The following is a 20,859-nucleotide window of genomic DNA, read 5'->3' as shown; positions in this document are numbered from 1 at the left end:
GTACTGAATGGCATGAAGGGTGCCCCATTTGAGCCTGTACACTCAGTTGACATGAAACACTTGTCTTTCAAGACCGTGTTTCTTTTGGCTCTTGCTTCAGTGAAGCGTGTGGGGGATTTGCAGGCACTCTCAGTGAGAGCGTCATGTATGGAGTTCGGGCCTAACGACTCTAAAGTCGTATTAAAACCGAATCAGTACGTGCCTAAGTCCCTCAACACACCGTTCAGGGCTCAGGTCATCTCCCTGTCGGCTCTGCCGGCCTCCGAGGACGGAAATAGCTCCCTTTGTCCGGTCAGGGCATTAAGAGCTTATGTGTCCCGCTCCACTGTTTTTCGACAGACGGAGCAGCTCTTCGTTTTGTTCGGTGGGCGTTCTAAAGGGTGAGCCGCAATGAAACAAAGCCTGTCTAGATGGGTGGTGGATGCCATAGCGCTGGCCTACGCATCAGAAGGTTTAACATGCCCACTGGGCATCAGAGCACACTCTACGAGGTGCATGGCCTCTTCGTGGGCCTGGTATAGTGGAATCTCGTTGCAAGATATTTGTACGGCGGCAGGCTGGGCCTCCCCGTCTACATTTATAAGGTTCTATTAACCTAGAGGTTCCCGCGTTGCAGGCTAAACTGCTCTCGGTCTAGGAGACTCAAACGGTGTCCCTGCCCCGCATAGCGGCCCAGATCACCTTATGTTTTAAGCATCACTCACTGACAACTATGTCCCATGAGGGGGACCACTTCAAAGTTATGGGTCAATTTCATCCATCAAAGACTCAGAGAGAACACAGTTGTTTGATCTCACCACACTTGTGCATAAGTCACTCTTGTAAATCTTCACACGTGTTTGTTTCACTCTTTCGGACACTGCAAACTCACTCTATCTTCACAGCGATTAATCAACTCGTTTCTATTCTCTTCATAGGGTGGATGATCCAGGTATTAATGGTTTTCAGAATATGGACATGGATTCAGCGATCTTCCCAGTCGTTACGGTTACTGTTCTTTGCCGTCAACAGGATAACACACACTGCCCACAAACACAGGTTAGTCGTACACTGGTGATGGCAAGTCTTCACATGTGGTTTTCTCAAAAAGGTGAATCATAAAAGGGTGCACTTAACTTTTCCTCAGTGAATCACATGAATCCTACAACGGGTTTCCACTTCTCTTTTCTGCCAGTCACTCTCCTTCTTTCTCTGTGTAATTTTCTCACCTACTTCATTGCGTTGCTGTTCGTGGTTTCTTCAAAGACTCACTTAATGAGCATGCCTCGGGGGACCCAACATGGAACACCGATCAGACATTAAACCTCAGCTTTTCCGCACTTGCCACCGCTCACTGTTGCTGCTGCAACCCACTCCAACACTCGTACCGAGCATCACTGCTGCCAGAACATTTCTTTGCCTCCTTACTGTGCTTCAAGCCCCTCTCTTTGTACTCCTTTTTCCCGGGCGTGTGCTTCAATGAAGTGCTAATCATTGGCTTCAGCTGGCGCTCATTATAGTCGGCAGCCATGATGGGTAAACCCAGAGCCGGCCCGGTGTTACACCGGCATTTCTCCCCCTAGCAACGAGTCGCATTTTTTTTGTTCCGGGTTAATAAACAAACTACAGCTAGTTCAAAACGCAGCAGCTCGAGTTCTTACCAGAACCAGGAAGTATGACCATATTAGCCCCGTTCTGTCAACACTGCATTGGCTGCCTATTAAACATCATATACATTTTAAAATATTGCTGATCACTTACAAAGCACTAAATGGTTTAGCTCCAGTACTTGAGCGAGCTCTTAACGCATTATAGTCCTTCACATCTCAAAATTCCGGCCAGTTAATAATACCTAGAATATCAAAATCGACTGCTGGCTAGTGCTGTGTTGAAAAAATCGATTCACCAATTCTAAATCGATTTTCATATTAATTTCTAAAGATCGATCCGTAACTCAGAGGATCGATTTAATAACAGGCCTACATTTTCCCCATAAACACACTGAGACACGGCGACCGGCGGCGCTGCTAATGCGGTTTCTCTGAATCCACTTGTTGACAAGAAAGGAGGAATGAATCGTTCACATAGCGCGTTTTTTGCGCGTGCAAATTCGTTTTCCAGGCGCGCCTCTGTTCATGGTTGCATAGCAACGGCAGACGCAAAGGGAAAGCACGCGCTTGTGGAAAGGAGAAAGCGGTGCAAACTGCGCTCTCCATGATGACGAGGAAGTATCATCAAATAATTAATTGATTTCTAGCCCTTGCATTAGCTTTACTACTAGATATATTCATTGAGATGAGAAATAAAAAGCCGCCCTGTACAGCTATGATCAGCTGTTCGGCCGAGCTTTCCATGTTGTTACGGAAAGGCTGTAACAGGCTTGTTTTTGTCACATGACCTGTTGAGATGCATTGAAGTGCTTCTCACTGAATTTGCACGCGCATAAAACGCGATATGTGAACGGCCCCTAAAGTGGTATCGTGTGCGGTTCGTTGTATCTAGTTTAAAAGGCCTTTTAAATATGAACGCAGTTTTGGATTAAATAAAAGGACAGTCAATTAAGTCAAATAAAACACGTTTTATCTGCTGTTTAGTTGGTAACACTACATTAAGACACCATTCATTAACATTAATGCCTTATCTAACATCAATACATTGAGTGAACAACAATACATTTTTACAACATTAATGTATGTTTGTGAATGTTATTTAATACAAACACTTGATTGTTCATGAACAGTTAAAACTTTTGATTTTAAAAATATAAGATCGGATCAGATCGGATCGAATCGAATCGAATAATGATAATCGATTCAAGATCTTGAGAATCGGAATCGAATCGATTCTTGAAATTTGAATCGATACCCAGGACTACTGCTGGCGGTAGATCATTTTCCTATTTAGCACCAAAACTTTGGAACAGTCTTCCTAACATTGTCCGGGAAGCAGACACACTCTGTCAATTCAAATCTAGACTAAAAACACATCTCTTCGGCCTAGCATACACATAACACATTATAGACTTCTATAATTCAATGTTAGGCTGCATAGTTTAGAACAGCTGGGACCGGGAACACTTCCCGTAAATCCTGATGTACTTGGTACATCATAAGAAGGATGGCGTCTACGCTAATATTAGTCTCTCTGTCTATCCCGAGGTTTACCGCTGTCCACCAGAACCAGGCCGTATCCAGATCTGTTGAAGGACCAGCGCCGGATCACGACGACGTCGCTGACCTGAAGTGTCAACCAGTCTCCCCTCCTTTCCACTCCGACTTCAACCAACCGGAACTGGACAAATACTCTGATTCATTCTGACTTCTGACCTGTAATGCTCCTGAATCATAATCATACACTGTTCATTCATTGGCCAGAGGAGAACTGGCCCCCGACTGAGCCTGGGTTCTCCCAAGTTTTTTTTTCTCCATTCTGTCACCTGATCGAGTTTTGGTTCCTTGCCGCTGTTGCCTTACCTTCTGGCTTGCTTAGTTGGGGACATTTAATATTCAACAATATTATAGATCTGCCTTAACCCTTTGGGGACCAAGGTGTTTTTGGGGCCCTTGGGATGTTTTGAAATGCCCTGACATTTGTGTTTTTTTCAGTTATTTATAAACATGTTAATGGCAAAGGTATAAATTCACTCTATATAGCACAAACAGGGCTACCATAATATGTGAGCAACATGTATGTACATGTTTGTATTTTTAAGAGAATAATGTTTATGCGTGGTTATTGAAAAAAATACAAATGAAAGTTGCTGAAATAGATCACAAAACGCATACTAAATATGTGTTCCGGAGACTTTTGACTAATTGATGCTTTCGCTTCGAGTTCTGGCTTCAAAATGATGTGAAAAACATCCTGCTTAATCGTTCACATAAAACAATACATTGATTTAAACTTTGTAAGACCGTTTTTTTGTAAGACCGAGGATTATGCATGGGTGTGGTTATGTCAGTCTGTGGAACAATCTAAATAGTGAAATTAAAACTTCAACATCGTTTTTTTGTTTTTAAGAAGAGTGTAAAAGAAAAATATAATGTGTACTATAGTGTACTAATAGAAAAATATAATGCATCAATTTAGCAGGAAATGTGATATTTGATTTATGTCTTTGTATATGTGTTGCAAAGTAGATGTGTGTTGTAAGCGCACCTCTTTGGAATTGTAATTTAACTTATGTTGATAAGGGGCAGATATTATAAGTTTATCTTCTTTCTGCTCCTTTTCATTTCTTTTTCAAAAGAATGAAATAAAAATATAAATGAAAATGAAAAATGAAAAAAGGAACTAAATGTTCAACTGAAGACACAAGTGAACATTACATGCCTGGCATTTGGTGTGTCCTTCTTTTTACCAAGCTGTCCTTTGCAAAGCACACAAATCTTGCGACCAACTGTGCAAAAAGGAATATTTCGCAAAACTGCAATGGAAACGCATTTACAGTCACCTGACTTAGAAGTGGGATCCGTGTACGCAAATAATAATAATAATTATTATTTTATTATAACATTTATTAGGCTACATATTTAGAGACGCTTTTATCCAAAAAAGGAACAAAGCAATTCGTCAAATGTCATTCATAATACGGGTTAGACTGCATGGCACGGAGCCGCGCACGAGAACACTTGCATTTTCCTATCAACAGTGAAACAACTTAAAATAGCCTACTCTTATCATTTATCATACAGTAAAATAAAATAAAACAATCAGGCGCGCTTTCATGATCTCCGTGAACTGGAGCGCGAGAACAGAAACAAAATATAGCCTATGTAGGCTAAAGCTTGAAATGTCCACTTTAAAACGAACAAATTCGAATCGAAAGCTAATACATTCTGATTATGAAATGCGTATGAAAGGAGCATTTCTCTCTAAAAGCGCATCTGCTTAACAGCGGAGATGGAGATGTTTTTAGCCACTTAGAAAACAATAGTTTATTAATAATATTAATGGCTCTTCTCATTCAGCACTGCGGGAAAAATATCAATTCCAGGTTCTAATTTGGCCTTAGAAAACCAGTAAAATCGACATGTTTTCCATATTAATTTGTGAAAATATCTGTAAAATATCTGTAATAATAGTGGGTAAAATATGTAGCCTACTTACTCTTTCTGATTTCTGACTGTGTTGCTAAGCGCACTCCGAGTTGCAGGCGGAGGTAGTGATGAAGCTCCATTCCTTTTAAAAAAGTTGAAGAATATTGTGTCGTGCCATCTTCCCAACGCGCAGGTGACTGAATGATGAAACTTAAAGCATTTGCTTGGGGGCGTTTTACCTGTTTTGCATAGATGGCTTAACACATTATCTTGTGAATAGCGTGCTCCGTCAGTAGGCGTGAACGAATTAAAGTCAATGAGCTCGTAATGAGCTTGACTGGAATCGCTCTCTTTTCATACAGATTACAGAAGCTGAGAATATTTGTTTTTTATATAAATTACTTCATTTGAAAGATGCGATCTCAAGCTTTATGCCCGTGGGTATGTTTGCCTGTTTGACTGAATTTTCACGGAGTTACAGATAATTTTCGAACGCATTTCAAATTGGAGTTCATTGACAGAGAGAGTGCAGAACTCGCATCATGTTAATTTTTCTTTATTTGGCAAAAAGCAAAACACTTTATTTTTATTGTGAGTATACAGAAAAAAAATAGAAACTGAACAGGATCGATTGATGTATTACACGAAAATGAAAGATCAAAATTAGCAGAGCATTTTGAGTTTATTTTGCATTGCTAAAAAAAAACACGAGCAAAACGCGCGGGCGCGTTCTTGGTCCCCAGAGGGTTAAAGGTGGACGATGATGAAATTGTTTTTTGTATTATATTCATGTTATCACTGTGAAGCTGCTTTGATACAATCTAAAATTGTAAAAAGCGCTATATAAATAAAGGTGACTTGACTTGAGAGAGCTAGAGACAGAGAGAGATCAACAAATGATCACAGTAGCTTATTGCAAAATCACAAACAAAGTACCCTTTGAGAGGCAACAAGGAATCCCTTAACGCATTAAAAACTCGGTAAAGCTTATACTTGCATATGGTTCTCTTGTGTGTCTTGATTTACATATCTGGGTTCAGAGTGTAAAAGTAAGAAGGAATGTGCATTTTGTGCAGGGAGAAATGGAATCATGATTCTAGTCCATTCGTTACATCGCAAATGGATCTAACAGCGGGGTTTGAGATGGGCCTGCCCTATCTCTGCCTTCACCTGTTAGATCTAGTGCCTTATCTCAGGGAGAAGCACGCGCTGCGGTTTCTTCTCCCCGGGATGAGGCACTCATGCTGCGATTTCCAGTTCCGAGGAATTGGTATCGTTGGTATCGTTAAAAAAAGGGATATATGTATGTCAGCTCATAACTCTGTTGAATAAAGAGGAGCTAATAAAAGGAGGTTTTATTTAGTGCTGTTGCTAAATTAAATATTTTCTGGCCAGCCAAACATTATGAGAGTGAGAATATAAGGAAAACTCTATATCTCAGCCTGCTCGTCGGTTATTGCTGTTTTTTCCCTATCTCCACACTGAGGTGTTGAGATCGAGACTGCTGGGTGGGAGCAGTCTCAGCCTACTAAAGCTCCTCGCAGCATAAAGTGCAGCAAAACAGAGCGTCGCCATTCGGGCTCATCCACAATTGACGGGGTTCGGGGTGGCGGTCACAGTCTAGCCAGTTAGAGATATGCAAGGTCTGAGAACTGTTTTATCTCTAAAATAGCTTGGAAGAAGAAGCCTTGACGCCGAGGCTGCAGGCTTCTGAGGGTGGTCCCCTCCGGGGTAGGGACGGTTTTGAGAATCCGAGGAGGGTCGTAGGTACTAAGCTAGTTAGAGGTAGGCAAGATCTGAGGACTGTCGTTATCTCTAATGAAACTTAGATAATAAGTCCTGACGGTTCCTCCGGGGCAAGGACGGTTTTGAGAAATTGTTTCTCCTCTGCGCCCTCTGGGGTGCGACTCTCTGAGGAGGGCCAAGGAGAAACGATTTCTCAAAACCGTCCCTACCTACCTCTCTGAGGAGGGTCGGAGCGCTGCCAGTTTAGTTGTTCCCTGCCGGTTCCCCATTCAGGGCACCGAGGTGTCAGCGTCCCCATACGATCCTCCGAGGCGCTGAGGTGCCTGCTTTTTCCAACGATCCTCCGAGGAGGGTCGTAGGAACTAAGCTAGTTAGAAGTAGGCAAGATCTGAGGACTGTCGTTATATCTAATGAAACGGTTTCTGAGGCTTCTGAGGGTTCCTCCGGGGCAAGGACGGTTTTGAGAAATTGTTTCTCCTCTGCGCCCTCTGGGGTGCGACTCTCTGAGGGGGGCCAGCTCCGAGGCGCTGAGGTGCCTGCTTTTTCCAACGATCCTCCGACGAGGGTCGTAGGAACTAAGCTAGTTAGAAGTAGGCAAGATCTGAGGACTGTCGTTATATCTAATGAAACGGTTTCTGAGGCTTCTGAGGGTTCCTCCGGGGCAAGGACGGTTTTGTGAAATAGTTTCTTCTCTGCACCCTCTGGGGTGCGACTCTCTGAGGAGGGCCAAGGAGAAACGATTTCTCGAAACCGTCCCTACCTACCTCTCTGAGGAGGGTCGGAGCGCTGGCAGTTTAGTTGTTCCCTGCCGGTTTCCCATTCAGGGCACCGGGGTGTCAGCGTCCCCATACGATCCTCCGAGGCGCTGAGGTGCCTGCTTTTTCCAACGATCCTCCGAGGAGGGTCGTAGGAACTAAGCTAGTTAGAAGTAGGCAAGATCTGAGGACTGTCGTTATATCTAATGAAACTTAGAAAATAAGTCCTGACGCTGAGGCTATCAGGCTACTGAGGGTTCCTCCGAGGCAGGGACGGTTTTGAGAAATCGTTTCTCCTCGGCTCCCTCTGGGGTGAGACTCTCTGAGGAGGGTCGTAGACGTGTCAGCTTCCCCATACGATCCTCCGAGGAGGGTCGTAGAACGGTCAGTTTGGTAGTTCCCTGCCGGTTCGCCACTTCAGGGCACTGAAGTGACAGTTCAACCAAATCCAGAGGCCAGTCTCAAGAGACTGGTGCACTTAGTAGAATTTCTGGCAGCGTGGAAACTACTGCCACATATTTCTCAGTGGGTCCTGCACACTATAGAAAAGGGTTTCAGAATTCAGTTCGGTTCTCATCCGCCCAGATTTCTAGGGGGTCCTCCCCACAGTGGTGGACCCCGAGCAGGCTCTGGTTATGGAGCAGGAAGTACTGACACTTCTGCAAAAAGGGATCTATAGAAGGGGTTCCTCCTCCCAGCAGACAGTCAGGGTTTTACAGCCGTTACTTCATTGTTCCGAAAGAGGATGAGGGGTTGCGTCCTATTCTACACCTTTGTCAATTAAACAGCAGGTTTCAGAATCTCATGTTCAAAGTATGCTTACGCTAATATGACTGTGTCACAGATTCAGCCCGAGGACTGGTCTGTCACAATAGACTTGAGGGACGCTTACTTATCTATCCATCCTCATCACAGGAGGTTCCTGAGGTTTGCTTTCAGGGGCGAAGCATACCAGTATCGGGTTCTTCTATTCGGCCTAGGTTTATCACCCCACACCTTTACAGTATGCGTGGATGCAGCTCTGGCTCCTCTGAGACTCCAGGGCATTCGCGTATTATACTATATCGACGATTGGTTGATCCTAGCTCAATCTGACCAGATGGCAGTTCGGTATCGAGATGCCGTTCTGTCTCATTTAAAGATGTTGGGGTTGCGACTCAACGCCAAGAAGAGCGTGCTCCTCCCAGCTCAGAGTACCACTTTTCTATGTGTGCCATAACGATTCGCCGTAAATGGGGTAAAACTAGACCAGTCACTCACTGTGGAACAGTTTCAGACTGTTGGGTCTCATGGCAGCTGCGTCCAACGTAATTAATTTTGGCCTTCTGTACATGAGACCCCTGGAGTGGTGACTCAGGACCAAGGGGTTTCTCCCTCCAAGGGGAGGGGAAATCCGTTTTCGCATGATCAAGGTCACGTGGCTATGCCTACGTGCCTCGGTCATGTGGAAGAACCTTGGTTCCTCGCCCAGGCCCAGTGTTGGGGGCTTCTTGTCGACGCTTAATGCTACCGACGGATGCTTCCCTCACAAGTGGAGGGGTGATCATGAGTGGTCACTCGGCAAAGGGTCTTTGGCAGGACCATCTTCCCTTTGGCACATAATTGGCTAGAAGTGATGGCGGTATTCCGAGAATCTCAATACTTCCTGTCAGACCCGAGAGGTCACCATGTGCCTGTCCCTCCAGACAACACACTGATGGTCTCGTATATCAGAGCAGATATCCTGTTGAGGCAGGGGCTGAGGCCCGGGGAATGGAGACTTCACCCCGAGGTGGTGGAGCTTCTTTGGGAGAACTTTGGTTAAAACTTTGCCCTTGTGGTTATCTCTGACGTATCCAGCTCCGCTTGGATGGATGCGATGTATTATGTGTGGTCGAGGCTACACCAGTACGAATTTCCCAATATCTTTGCTCCCGGGAGTTACCCTCATCTGGAGTTATGGATACTGTGGGCTCGGCCTCTGAGGGGGCCCAGCTCATAGATTCAGGTCTCTCAACTGAGGTCATGGAGACCATACTCCAGTCTAGAGCTCCCTTCACGAGAAGACTGAATATGCATTGAAATGTAAACTGTTCTCTGCCTGGTGCGGAGAACGCCTTCTGAATCTTGCTATCTGCCCTATGGTACAGTACTTGATTTCTGAAATGAATGTTTCTTTGCTGGGTTATCTCTGAGGAGAGATCCTTATTTCGTCTTCTCCGTGGTACATGAGGCTGAGGCCTGCACGTACTTGGATTTGCACCTGGTATGGGGATAGTCTTTCTTCACCCCAGGCCGGGTTGTATTCCTAGGGCCCTACTAAATTTGCAGGGTCATTTGTGCTGCAGGCCTTCTGTCCTCCACCTTATTCAGGAAAAGCTAAACAGATATTGAGCAAGTGAGTAGTTGATGCTATCTCACTTGCTTATGAAGCGGCCGGACAGCCTTCACGTTTGGCTGTCTGGGCCCACTCTACTAGGAGTATGGCTGCCTCTAAGGCTTTCATTTCAGGAGTTTCTCTCCACGACATCTGTATAATGCGGCAGGCTGGTCCTCACCGCATACATTTGTCCATTGTTATGACTTGGAACTAGACTCCACTCCAGGATCTAGGGAGCTTGTTTCTTAGTGTGTGACAGGGTCTTCATACAGAACAGGCATTTGTCATATGGTGTCGTGGGTATAGGGTTCCCACCGCGTCTCAAACGCAGCTCGAGTTCCCTTGAAAGGGAACGTCTCAGGTTACGTATGTAACCCTGGTTCCCTGAGAGGGAACGAGACGCTGCGTTGCTTTGCCATACTCCCTGCATGCCTGTGATCGATTTGCTTCGGCTTTTCAGAAGCTGTTGGGGTCTGTTTTCGGGGGTGCTTTATAGCTTCCTGGTCAATGACGTTACCCGCCTATGACGTCTCATCTTTCCATTGGACTGTTTATACATGTGCTTCACAACGCAATTACGCAGGGCGTTCCCACCGTGTCTCAAACGTAGCATCTCGTTCCATCTCAGGGAACCAGGGTTACATACGTAACCTGAGACGTTTTCTCCAGCGCGGCTATATATAAATAAATGAACAAAATTTTCAATTTTCTAATTTTTTTACAACAAAAATTAACCATCACTGCACTGTTTTATTCTAGAAACATCACTATTAATACTAGCTCTCATTCATGTCAAGAAAAACAACAAAGAAAAGCTGCCATGGCACAATTTCTCATGTTTGCTTTTCTCTAATTTGTAATAAAAAAAGTCAAATGACTGATTAGTGGGGATCACAGTAAATTTGCGTGCACACAGAAAGAATAGATACAAACTGTGATTGGAAAGTAACCACAGTCATACCATCAAAGAGTGTTAAAGGTGTAAAGACTGTGGCTCTGTAGCAAAACATCTCTGTTTGAGCATCTTGACCAGCACAACAAAGCAACATTGGCTCAACTAATGGCATGAGTTTGGGGCGGATGTGGGGGAGAGTTCATGAAATCTGTTTGAAAACTGTAATAATTTTTATGAGGGAAACAAATGATTGCTGTTTCCTGCAAGTATAGGACACATAAAACATAATTTATATGGTAAAGTTTTAGTACAGCTGTTTTGTAATTCCATTTAAGAGTTTAACATTTCATAATTTTCTTAGAAGGTTTAACGAAAGAAAGAAAGAAAGAAAGAAAGAAAGAAAGAAAGAAAGAAAGAAAGAAAGAAAGAAAGAAAGAAAGAAAGAAAGAAAGAAAGAAAGGATAATGTTTAGTTTTTTAGTTTCACTGTTTAGGGTTAATTTTCCCTGATCCCATTAGTTGTTTCAAATTTTGTTAATTTAGTTAGTTCTGTGTATTTAAGCCCTTAGTGTCCTCTGTTCAGTGTTCAGTCTTGTTTTGGTTTATGTAATTATACTATGCTGTATTTTACATTTACATTTATTCATTTAGCAGACGCTTTTATCCAAAGCGACTTACAAATGAGAAAATATAGGTACAAATGAGAAAATATAGGTATTTATCATTGAGTGTTATCCTTAACACCCTGAGTGTTCCATTTTGGATTTATTCATTAAAGACAGATTGTTTTTTTTTTAAATGCCATCATTGTGTGTTTACTGCAGCATGCAGCCACACATAACATAATATAGAAAGATCAGTATCAGTTAGACTTCATTCTTCCTATGACTATGGCAAGCCGTTTTAACATTTAACCATTTCAACCGACTAGTATCTATTTTCATGCTACTAGTACTTATTTTTTAGATACTAGTATCTATTCCATTAAGTACTAGTACAAGATACTAGTGCTTATTATTTAGGTACTAGTGCCTATTCTTTAGATACTAGTGCTTATTCGTTAGGTACTAGTACCTTTTTTAAAGATACTAGTACTTATTCATTAGATACTAGTTCTTATTTATTAGATACTAGTACTTATTCATTAGATACTAGTTCTTATTTATTAGATACTAGTACTTATTCATTAGATACTAGTACTTATTCAATAGATACTAGTACTTATTTATTACTTACTAGTATTTATTATTAGCAGTGATGGGAATAACTTACTAACGGCATTACTTTTTCCAGTAACGAGTAATCTAATTGATTACTCTTCTCATCTTAATAACGCCGTTACCATAACTGCCAAAAAATGCGTGCGTTACTATAACTGATGAAGCTGTTTTTGTTGTAACACAGCCATGTCCAAGTGATCTGAGGGGGCGCGCGTTTCCTGGTGTGTGACGTGTGTGCAGACTGGTGCATAGATGTATACATTAGATGTTGCCTTGTCTACGGCAGTTCATTGGAACGAATGTCTTTAATGCGACATCTAGTGTATATATATCTATGCACCAGTCTGTGCACACGTCACACAGAAGGAAGCGCCCGCGCCCTCAGATCACTTGGACATGGCTGTGTTACAAGAGGTAAAAACGATATAAATACTGTTCGTTTTCTCACACAAACCGCTCGTTTCGTGTCTTAGGCCATCAATGTGTACTTACATTTACGAGTCATTAAATCATGTTTAATTTGGACTTCTCTGTGCATGCTCTTTGAGGTGGACCCCATAGACCTGCATGATATGACTGTCAGACAACAACGGTTTGACCTAAAAGTATCAAAATTGAAAATACTGTGGAAACAAAGACCCCTACATCTTGGATGCCCTTGAGGTAAGCTAAAACATATCAAAAATGAATTTCAAAGTGAACTATCCCTTTAATTAGATACTAGTACCTATTTATTAGACACTAGTATTTATTCCAAATGTTACTAGTAACTATTCTTATTTTACTAGTCAAAACTGCTTTTTTACTAGTCTTATGTTATGACTAGTCAGAACAGCCAGAGTAGAGTTCAATTAAAAATCTTACTAGTAAAATTTGAAATCTTACTAGTAAAATTTTGGAATAAATACTAGTATCTAATAAATAGCTACTAGTATCTAATAAATAAGTACTAGTAGCTAATGAATAGGTACTAGTACCTAAAGAATAAGCACTAGTAGCTAATGAATAAGTACTAGTATCTAATGACTTAGTACTAGTATTTATTGAATACATACTAATATATATTAAAAGGTGTATCTAAAAAATAAATACTAGTACCTAATGAATAAGTACTAGTATCTAATATATATGTACTAGTCACAATTGGAATACATACTAGTCAGAACTGAATAGTTGATATCTGAATGACAGATACCATAGAAGTCAATGGCAAATTGTTTTATTTGTTACTAGTAACAAAAGAATAGTTACTAGTCACTATTGAAATAAGTAGTATCTAATGAATAAGTACTAGTATCTATTTAATAGGTACTAGTATCTAATTAATACGTACTAGTATCTAATAATAAACACTAGTAACTAATAAATACGTACTAGTATCTATTGAATAAGTTCTAGTATCTAATGAATAAGTACTAGTATCTAATAAATAAGAACTAGTATCTAATGAATAAGTACTATCTAATAAATAAGAACTAGTATCTAATGAATAAGTACTAGTATCTTTAAAAAGGTACTAGTACCTAAAGAATAAGCACAAGTATCTAAAGAATAGGCACTAGTACCTGAAGAATAAGCACTAGTATGTAATGAATAAGTACTAGTACTTAATGGAATAGATACTAGTATCTAAAAAATAAGTACTAGTAGCATGATACTAGTCGGTTAAAATTTTTAAATGTTAAAACGGCTTGCCATACTATGACACACAAGAGGAAGCTTGCTTTAAGACAAGCTCTGGGCGGTCATTGCCCTCAAATGAGAACATTAAACTTCAGCGGAGACAACCTTATTTACACCCTCTGCTTACATCTCAGTGAGTCTGAATCAGAAAACTAGTCTGTAGTGAACTCTGGTAAGTCAAAACAATATTTGCTCAGAAGTTGGACTCAAATATTTAAAAATTTTTAATGTTAAGTTAAATGTATTTACTATGTAAAAAATGGGGCTTGGAAACCTGACACTGCCATAGAATAATATGTAAGGATAAAAGTAAATCATTCATGATGGTTTAAACATCCGTTCTTAAATGGATACATTGTCTTTTAAAAATCTGTCAACTTTTGTGAATGCCATGAATAATTTAAAGGGTTAAAATTGCATGATCACTTTGGTGTAGAATTATTTCATGTTGTGGGTGCTCATGCAACAGTACTTTTAACTTCTCCTAGTTTATGAAACTGCTTTTACTCTAAAACAAGTGCTTCAGCATTTTACACTAAGCAGGAAGACACACTTACTTGTATACCACAAACATCCTCCATTGTTGCAACAAGTTTTCTAGTAAGAGTGTTGTAACAAGTTTGTTGTAATACCATCATTTTATCCAATCAGAAATGTGTTCCTGAGGTGACAGCAGAATGTTGTATTCTGTACAACTTTATTTCTATTGCAGAATTGTGTTGAACTGTCAACTGTATTTTCAGAAACTACACAGCAACTCTGACTGTTGAACTATCATGACACCCAACGCCACTGCACATCACTGTGGTACGTCAATTCAGCACCACGTGGCATCCGTCCTTCCTCCTCTACTCATCATCGAGCTGTTACTTGGTCTACCTGGGAATATTTTGGCATTGTCAGTCTTCGGCAAAAACCTTAAGTCTTTAAGGGCCAACGTCATGTTCCTCTTCAACCTTGTTTTGTCTGACTTTCTGCTTCTCGTGAGTCTACCCTTCCGTATTGACAATTTCATACGTGGCGAGAAGTGGATTTTCGGAGACGCATGGTGTCGGGCCAACCTATTTATGCTGTCAGTCAATCGTTCGGCCAGCATTGCCTTCATGACTGCCGTTGCTGTTGACCGCTACTTCAAAGTGGTCCATCCGCATCACAAAATTAATCACATAAGCACAAAACAAGCAGCTGGGGTTGCCTGCCTCATCTGGGGTGTTGTGATATCTCTAAGGATCCCTTTGCTGGCCAACAATCTTCTGAGTGTGAAAGATAACTTTTCTCTTTGTAGGAGCTTCAATAACTATGAGAAAACACCACTAGGCATGCACCTGCATAATGCAGTGTTTATTTTAGAGTTCTTTGTGCCTCTAATACTTCTGGTCTTCTGCTCTGTGCGTATTGCATGTATTCTACGTTCTCGCCAGATGGACAAGGACAAGAGAGGGCAAAGGGCTATTCGAACTGTACTAGTAATCGTTGGGGTTTTTGTCCTCTGTTTCTTCCCTAGCATTGGCACAGGATTGACAGCACTCTATTTTAAAACGCTTGGAGATAAGTACTGTAAGGTTTACAATCTCACCAGTCAGTTGTTCTCTATGTCCATAGCCTTTACCTACCTAAACAGTGCTCTGGACCCGGTCATCTACTGCTTCTCTAGCTCTGTCTTCCGCAATTATTTGAAAAAAGCTGTAAACCAGACTGGATTAATGAAGCTACAGATGAGCCGACGGGACAGTATGCCCAGCGGAAGTGATTGAGAATGGATAGGGGTTTTCATCATCGGTGCAGTGTTACTGCTTAATATACAATGAGTTTTTCATTATAGTGTTGTTTGTCATTATTTAAAATACATTTACATATATACATTCTACAGTAGTCAACATTTGAAGTGGATCAAAACCTTTCATTAAAGTTATACATGAATTTTGAACAATACCCGTTCTTGTCTTAGGACAAATTTGAAAAACTTTTTTGATCCATTTCAAATGTTGACTACTGTATTATATTTTTGGACATATTTTTTATTCTGATGCATATAGTACAGAAATGTTATATAATACATCATGTCATATACATGATCTACTTTTAACGTAATTATTAAATAAAATTAAATAAATTAAAGCCACATAAGAAAAAAAAACTTTTTTTATTTTTTATAATTAAATCTGTGGAAAACATAAGATTAATTTATTAACTATGTTATAATTATCTTCATATATAGTTATATCAATATTACATAACTGCCACGATCTGTGTATTTAGTTTTGTTTTCATGGACTTTTAGTTTGCATTCATCTGACACCTGTTTCTTATGTTTCCATTGTTTTTTAGTTTCCCACCAATCGTTAGTTGTCATGAAAACGTATTAATCATCACAGCTGTTTGTCATTGTCTCATCCCCACCGTGTATGTCTACATTAATCCGGAGACATTTGATGTTTTCGTTTATAAACGCTCTCTGTCCACACTAGCGTTTTCAGGCGTTTTCGGACGTTTTAGTGTGGATGAGAAACTTTTGAAAAAACGCCTGAAAACGCTAAATTCACATTTACTGCACATGCGTAAAACCCCACAAAAGATCACTGATGATACAGATGGAAAAATAAATAATACAATTATTGCGCAATTCTTCTAACAGGATAATTTGGTAACACTTTATTTTGATTGTCCCCCTATAAATAGTCTATTGATAGTCTGCTGACTATAAAGTAATGCACCTTACTTTACAAGTACATATCTACTTACTCTCATCAGGGTAGTATCTGTAGATTGTCTATTAAATGTTTTGTAACAATCATTACACTGTATGTAACATGTAAACTGCTATTAAACATTCTGTCAGTAAAGTGTTATCAATTTAGGTTGTAGATGTTCAACAGCGTATTTGCAGACATGCAACACATCCTCAACAGGTTCTCAGTACTTTAAAGTACAGCAAAGTAAGAGCTTTTAAGTAGTCAGCATGTAGCTATTAACCAATGTATCAACAGACTTTCGGTCTGGCTGGCGGTAGATCCTTTTCCTATTTAGCACAAAAACTTTGGAACGGTCTTCCTACCATTGTCCGGGAAGCAGACACACTCTGTCAGTTCAAAGCTAGATTAAAGACACATCTCTTTGACCTACAGTTGCATTCACATAATGCATTATAGACTTCTATAACTCAATGTTAGGCTGCATAGATTAGGTCAGCCGGAACTGGGAACACTTCCCTTAAAACCTAACACTTAAGATGTTTGGGGTCAGACTGACCCCAAGCTTTTAAAGAGCGATTGCATAAGGAAATATAATTTTTTATATGGAAAACTATATATCATTTTTTTATTTACTTCTTTACATTTATGCTGTTTTTGTGTACCTATTTACGGAATTAAAGTGCAATGACCACATGTATCCAGAGAGGGCCATAGAGACATTCATTTTCACTTTATTTTTCTTGATGCTTCAACTTCTCCTCACAAATGTATGATATATAAGTTGTGAATATTTATTTAAACATTTTGAAATACATAAAAAATCTGTAGTTTTGTCAGAGTTAGAATTTGTTGTTGTTTTCTGATATATATTTTGAATTGTCTGCTTTTGCAGAATTATCAGTGTGTAGTATTATTATTATTATGCAGTGTGTGTGTATGAGATAGAAAGTTCGTTCCACTTTGGGTTTATGCTCTAGGACCAGACCTTGATTTAAATGTAAAAAAAATTAGATTTATGCCAGGTTTGTTTATTTTATTGGCCAATTTCTGTAAAAATTGCTCTCTCTTGCAGTCACATACATTTGTGTGTTTGTGTGTGTGTGTGTCTGTGTGTGTGTATAAGATAGAAAGTTCGTTCTACTTTTTATTTATGCTCTAGGACCAGACCTTGGTTTAATTGTAGACATTTTCAGATTTATAATGGATTTACTTTTATTTTTTTGACAAACAAAATAAAAAAAAGTCATTTTTTAAATTTTCCCATTCATTTTCAATGTGGGGTCATTTTGACCCCAAACACCTTAAAAGGTAAACATTTTTTTACAGACCTTTAAAACAACCAAATCAAGCCATTTTTTGTGCATGTTTAGATAGATTATTTAGGAAAGTCACAGAGTTTCATGCCGCTGAGATGAAGGTATAACACTTCAAAAAAATTAAGGAAAAGTCCATTGGGGTCAGCTTGACCCCAAACAGTGATTAAGGGTTAATAACAGATTGTCCTTTCGACGAAGTGAATCAATCAAAGCTAGCTTTGGCTGGAGAATAACATTATTCAAGAACCGCTATAAAGCCAAAACAATCTGTTACCTTAAATTATACGTTTATCTCTGTAAAGCAGCTCTGAAACAATCTACATTGTTAAAAGCGCTATATAAATGAAGATGACTTGACTTGACTTTCAGCTAACATTCAGTTGACTATAAGTAGCAACACAAGACAATTTCAAATGAACTTCTGGTTAATTACACTTTATCTTTTGCTTCTGCACGGATTTCTGTTTGTTAAATATAAATTACCTTTCAGTAGACTGTCATTTAACTTAAATTCATATATTCATCTGTTGCCACATTTGGCCCATCAAAATGAAGTGAAAATCTAATAAATGCTGTTGAATGACTGTTACAGGCCAGCATCACAGGTTAAAGTCAGTTGATTTTCAGCAGACAGTCAATATAGTAAGTACCGACACTGAGCAACACCAAGCATTTGGTATAAGATTAAGAAAATAACAGTACCACAGTAAAAGTACATATCTGCCAAATGGGAAATAAATACCAGAGTCATTAGTTTGTCCAGCCAATGGCTTTTAATTAAATGCTGTACATTTTAAAACAACAACAACAAAAAACTGCTGTGGACAACATGAAAATTTAAAATCCTCCTTTTTTACATTGTTATATGTGTGTGCATCTGTGAGAAAGTTAACATAAAACGTACCCGGTTACCTAACGTAACCTCGGTTCTCTCTAGAAGAGGGAACGACTACTGCGTAACGTAAAATTACGCACCGGGTAAAGTCTCTTTGCTCGAAATATTGAAGCCAAAAATGTATCCTTAAATTTTTATATATTGTCAACGCAGTGCAGCAGCAGGCAGAACTAGAGCGGGCTGTCTTGCACACTCATTGGCTGCCTCGCGGCAACTGCAGCAGCCTTCCACTGAGCCGGGCGTGACGTCACGCATCAAAACTCGCCAAAATGGGAGTGGCTTAGCATATAAAAGGACGGCTCAGGCTGCTTACCACTGGTTTTCATACGCCCTGGCTGTTCACGTATGATACCACAGACATGTTGTCCGTGCGAGCCTGTACGTGGTGGCCCCGCAGAAATGGGAGGAAGTATTTCAAGGTGTTCTCGACTGCTATCATCTCCAGACAGTTTATATGGAGGCGCTTCTCCGTGTCTGACCAAGGTCTGGTCTGCCCTCGAAATACCGCCCCAACCTAGGTTGGAGGAGTCCGTCGAGATAGCTTTTCGGTATGAGACAGCTCCCATTGTCACTCTCCGCTGATACCAGTCGGTCACTATGCAATGCTGAAACGCAGCTCTGAGTCACTCTGATTCGCGAACCGCCGGAGGCCCAGGCTCGCTGATGTACACGAGTGTTCAGCCAGCGTTGCAGAGGACGCATACGCAATAGACCTAGCCGGAGCACTGCTGCAGCTGAAGCCATAAAGCCCAGCATTCTCTGAAACGTTTTCAGGGGAAAAACACTGCCTTTCTGGAAAGACACGGCCAGACGCTGAACACGGCGCGCGCGCTGTGCTGACAAGCGGGCCGTCATCGCCACCGAGTCGAGCTCTATTCCCAGAAAAGAGGTTGACTGACGGGGCAGCAGTGAGCTCTTGGTCCAGTTGACCGTGAGACCCAACCTTTCCAGATGACTGAATAGCACATTTCTGTGAGACATGAGTTCCGCCTCTGATTGTGCTAAAATCAGCCAGTCGTCCAAATAGTTCAGGATTCGCATCCCCTGACGCCTCAGGGGAGCGAGAGCCGCGTCCATGCACTTCGTAAATGTACGGGGTGCTAATGACAGGCCGAACGGTAGGACGGTGTACTGATATACCTGACCGTCGAAGGCGAATCTCAAGAATGGCCTGTGACGGGGTATGATCTGGACGGGGCTTACCACTGGTTTTCATCGCCTGAAGCGGGATGAGCTCGGTGCGCGACACGGCAGGGAACGCAGTACTCGTTCCCTCTTCTAGAGAGAACCGAGCGCCTGAAGGTGGCGGAGCGCGTGATGTAAATTCTCAGCGCTCTGACAGGGCAAAAGGAGGTTCGCATCGACCTCGCTGCCGGATGTCATTAGATCCAAACTCGAGACACGCGGCGTTAGCAGATAACGCGTGCAAGTCACCCACACGTTTAACTGATGCAAGAGCGATCAGAAACGAAAAGGTACTTCAGATCCACAGAGTGTAACGGTTCAAAGGGATGTGCTTTCAGGGCCTCTAGGAAAGATCCCAAATAGGAACCGATGGGGGCCGTTGGGGATTCATCCTCCTGGCTCCTCTAAGGAAGCGGATGACTCGCCACCGAGTCGAGCTCTATTCCCAGAAAAGAGGTTGACTGACGGGGCAGCAGTGAGCTCTTGGTCCAGTTGACCGTGAGACCCAAGCTTTCCAGATGACTGAGTAGCACATTTCTGTGAGACATGAGTTCCGCCTCTGATTGTGCTAAAATCAGCCAGTCGTCCAAATAGTTCAGGATTCGCATCCTCTGACGCCTCAAGGTACAAGAACCCAGGGTCCTTCTTGCGTACGAGAAAATAACGGCTGTAAAAGCCTGACTCGCTCATAGAAGGATGTACCGGTTCTATCGCCCCTTTGCACAGCAGTTTTGCTATTTCTGCGCAAAGTAGGTGTGCTACTTCTGAGTTCATGTTCGTCACGGTCCGGGCTCGAAAGCGCGGGGGAACTGCAGCGCATAGCTGAGCGGTGCCGGGGTTACAGTGTTTATCAGTAAGTGTGAGTGTGAGTGAGCGGTCACAGGGCTTACGTTCACAACCTGGCCGGTATACAATGGTCTCCGCATTAAGCGGAAAAAGCGGCGTGCTCAGCGGAACCCGGAACCTCACTCCACCACGAGGAGCTCGCCGCTGCCGCCGCCAGCTTCTCCGCCCGCTTCGCTGGACTCTCTGACCGACGGACAACGGCCGCCGTCTGCTGCCACGTCCGTTATGGACAATGAGGGTCAAGCCGCG

The 20,859-nt window shown here is 41.5% G+C and overlaps 1 protein-coding gene across 7 annotated transcripts in view; it reads left to right on the top strand.

Annotated features, from left to right (window-relative positions):
- hcar1-3 (hydroxycarboxylic acid receptor 1-3) overlaps nt 1-17,550 on the top strand; it is a 44,071-nt gene extending 26,521 nt beyond the window's left edge. For 3 of the 7 annotated variants that reach the window (XR_013800258.1, XR_013800259.1, XR_013800260.1), the window contains exons 2-3: nt 918-1,859; nt 2,867-5,945. Coding sequence is in view for 4 of the 7 variants with exons in the window: in XM_079635720.1 (XP_079491846.1) it covers nt 14,452-15,429 (978 nt within the window). In the remaining 3 variants the exon portion in view is untranslated. Of the gene's footprint in view, nt 1-904; nt 1,860-2,866; nt 5,946-12,540; nt 12,656-13,748; nt 13,848-14,418 lie in introns of those variants that run through there. The other 4 variants (XM_079635721.1, XM_079635720.1, XM_079635719.1 and 1 more) reach the window with 4 other exon arrangements.
- Nucleotides 17,551-20,859: the final 3,309 nt, after the last annotated feature.

This window comes from Phoxinus phoxinus (genome assembly GCF_949152265.1).
Source record: "Phoxinus phoxinus genome assembly, chromosome: 14".
In the NCBI taxonomy this organism is placed as follows: Eukaryota; Metazoa; Chordata; class Actinopteri; order Cypriniformes; family Leuciscidae; genus Phoxinus; species Phoxinus phoxinus.
Note: the sequence above shows the minus strand (reverse complement) of the source record. Positions and strands in the feature narration are given on the sequence as shown.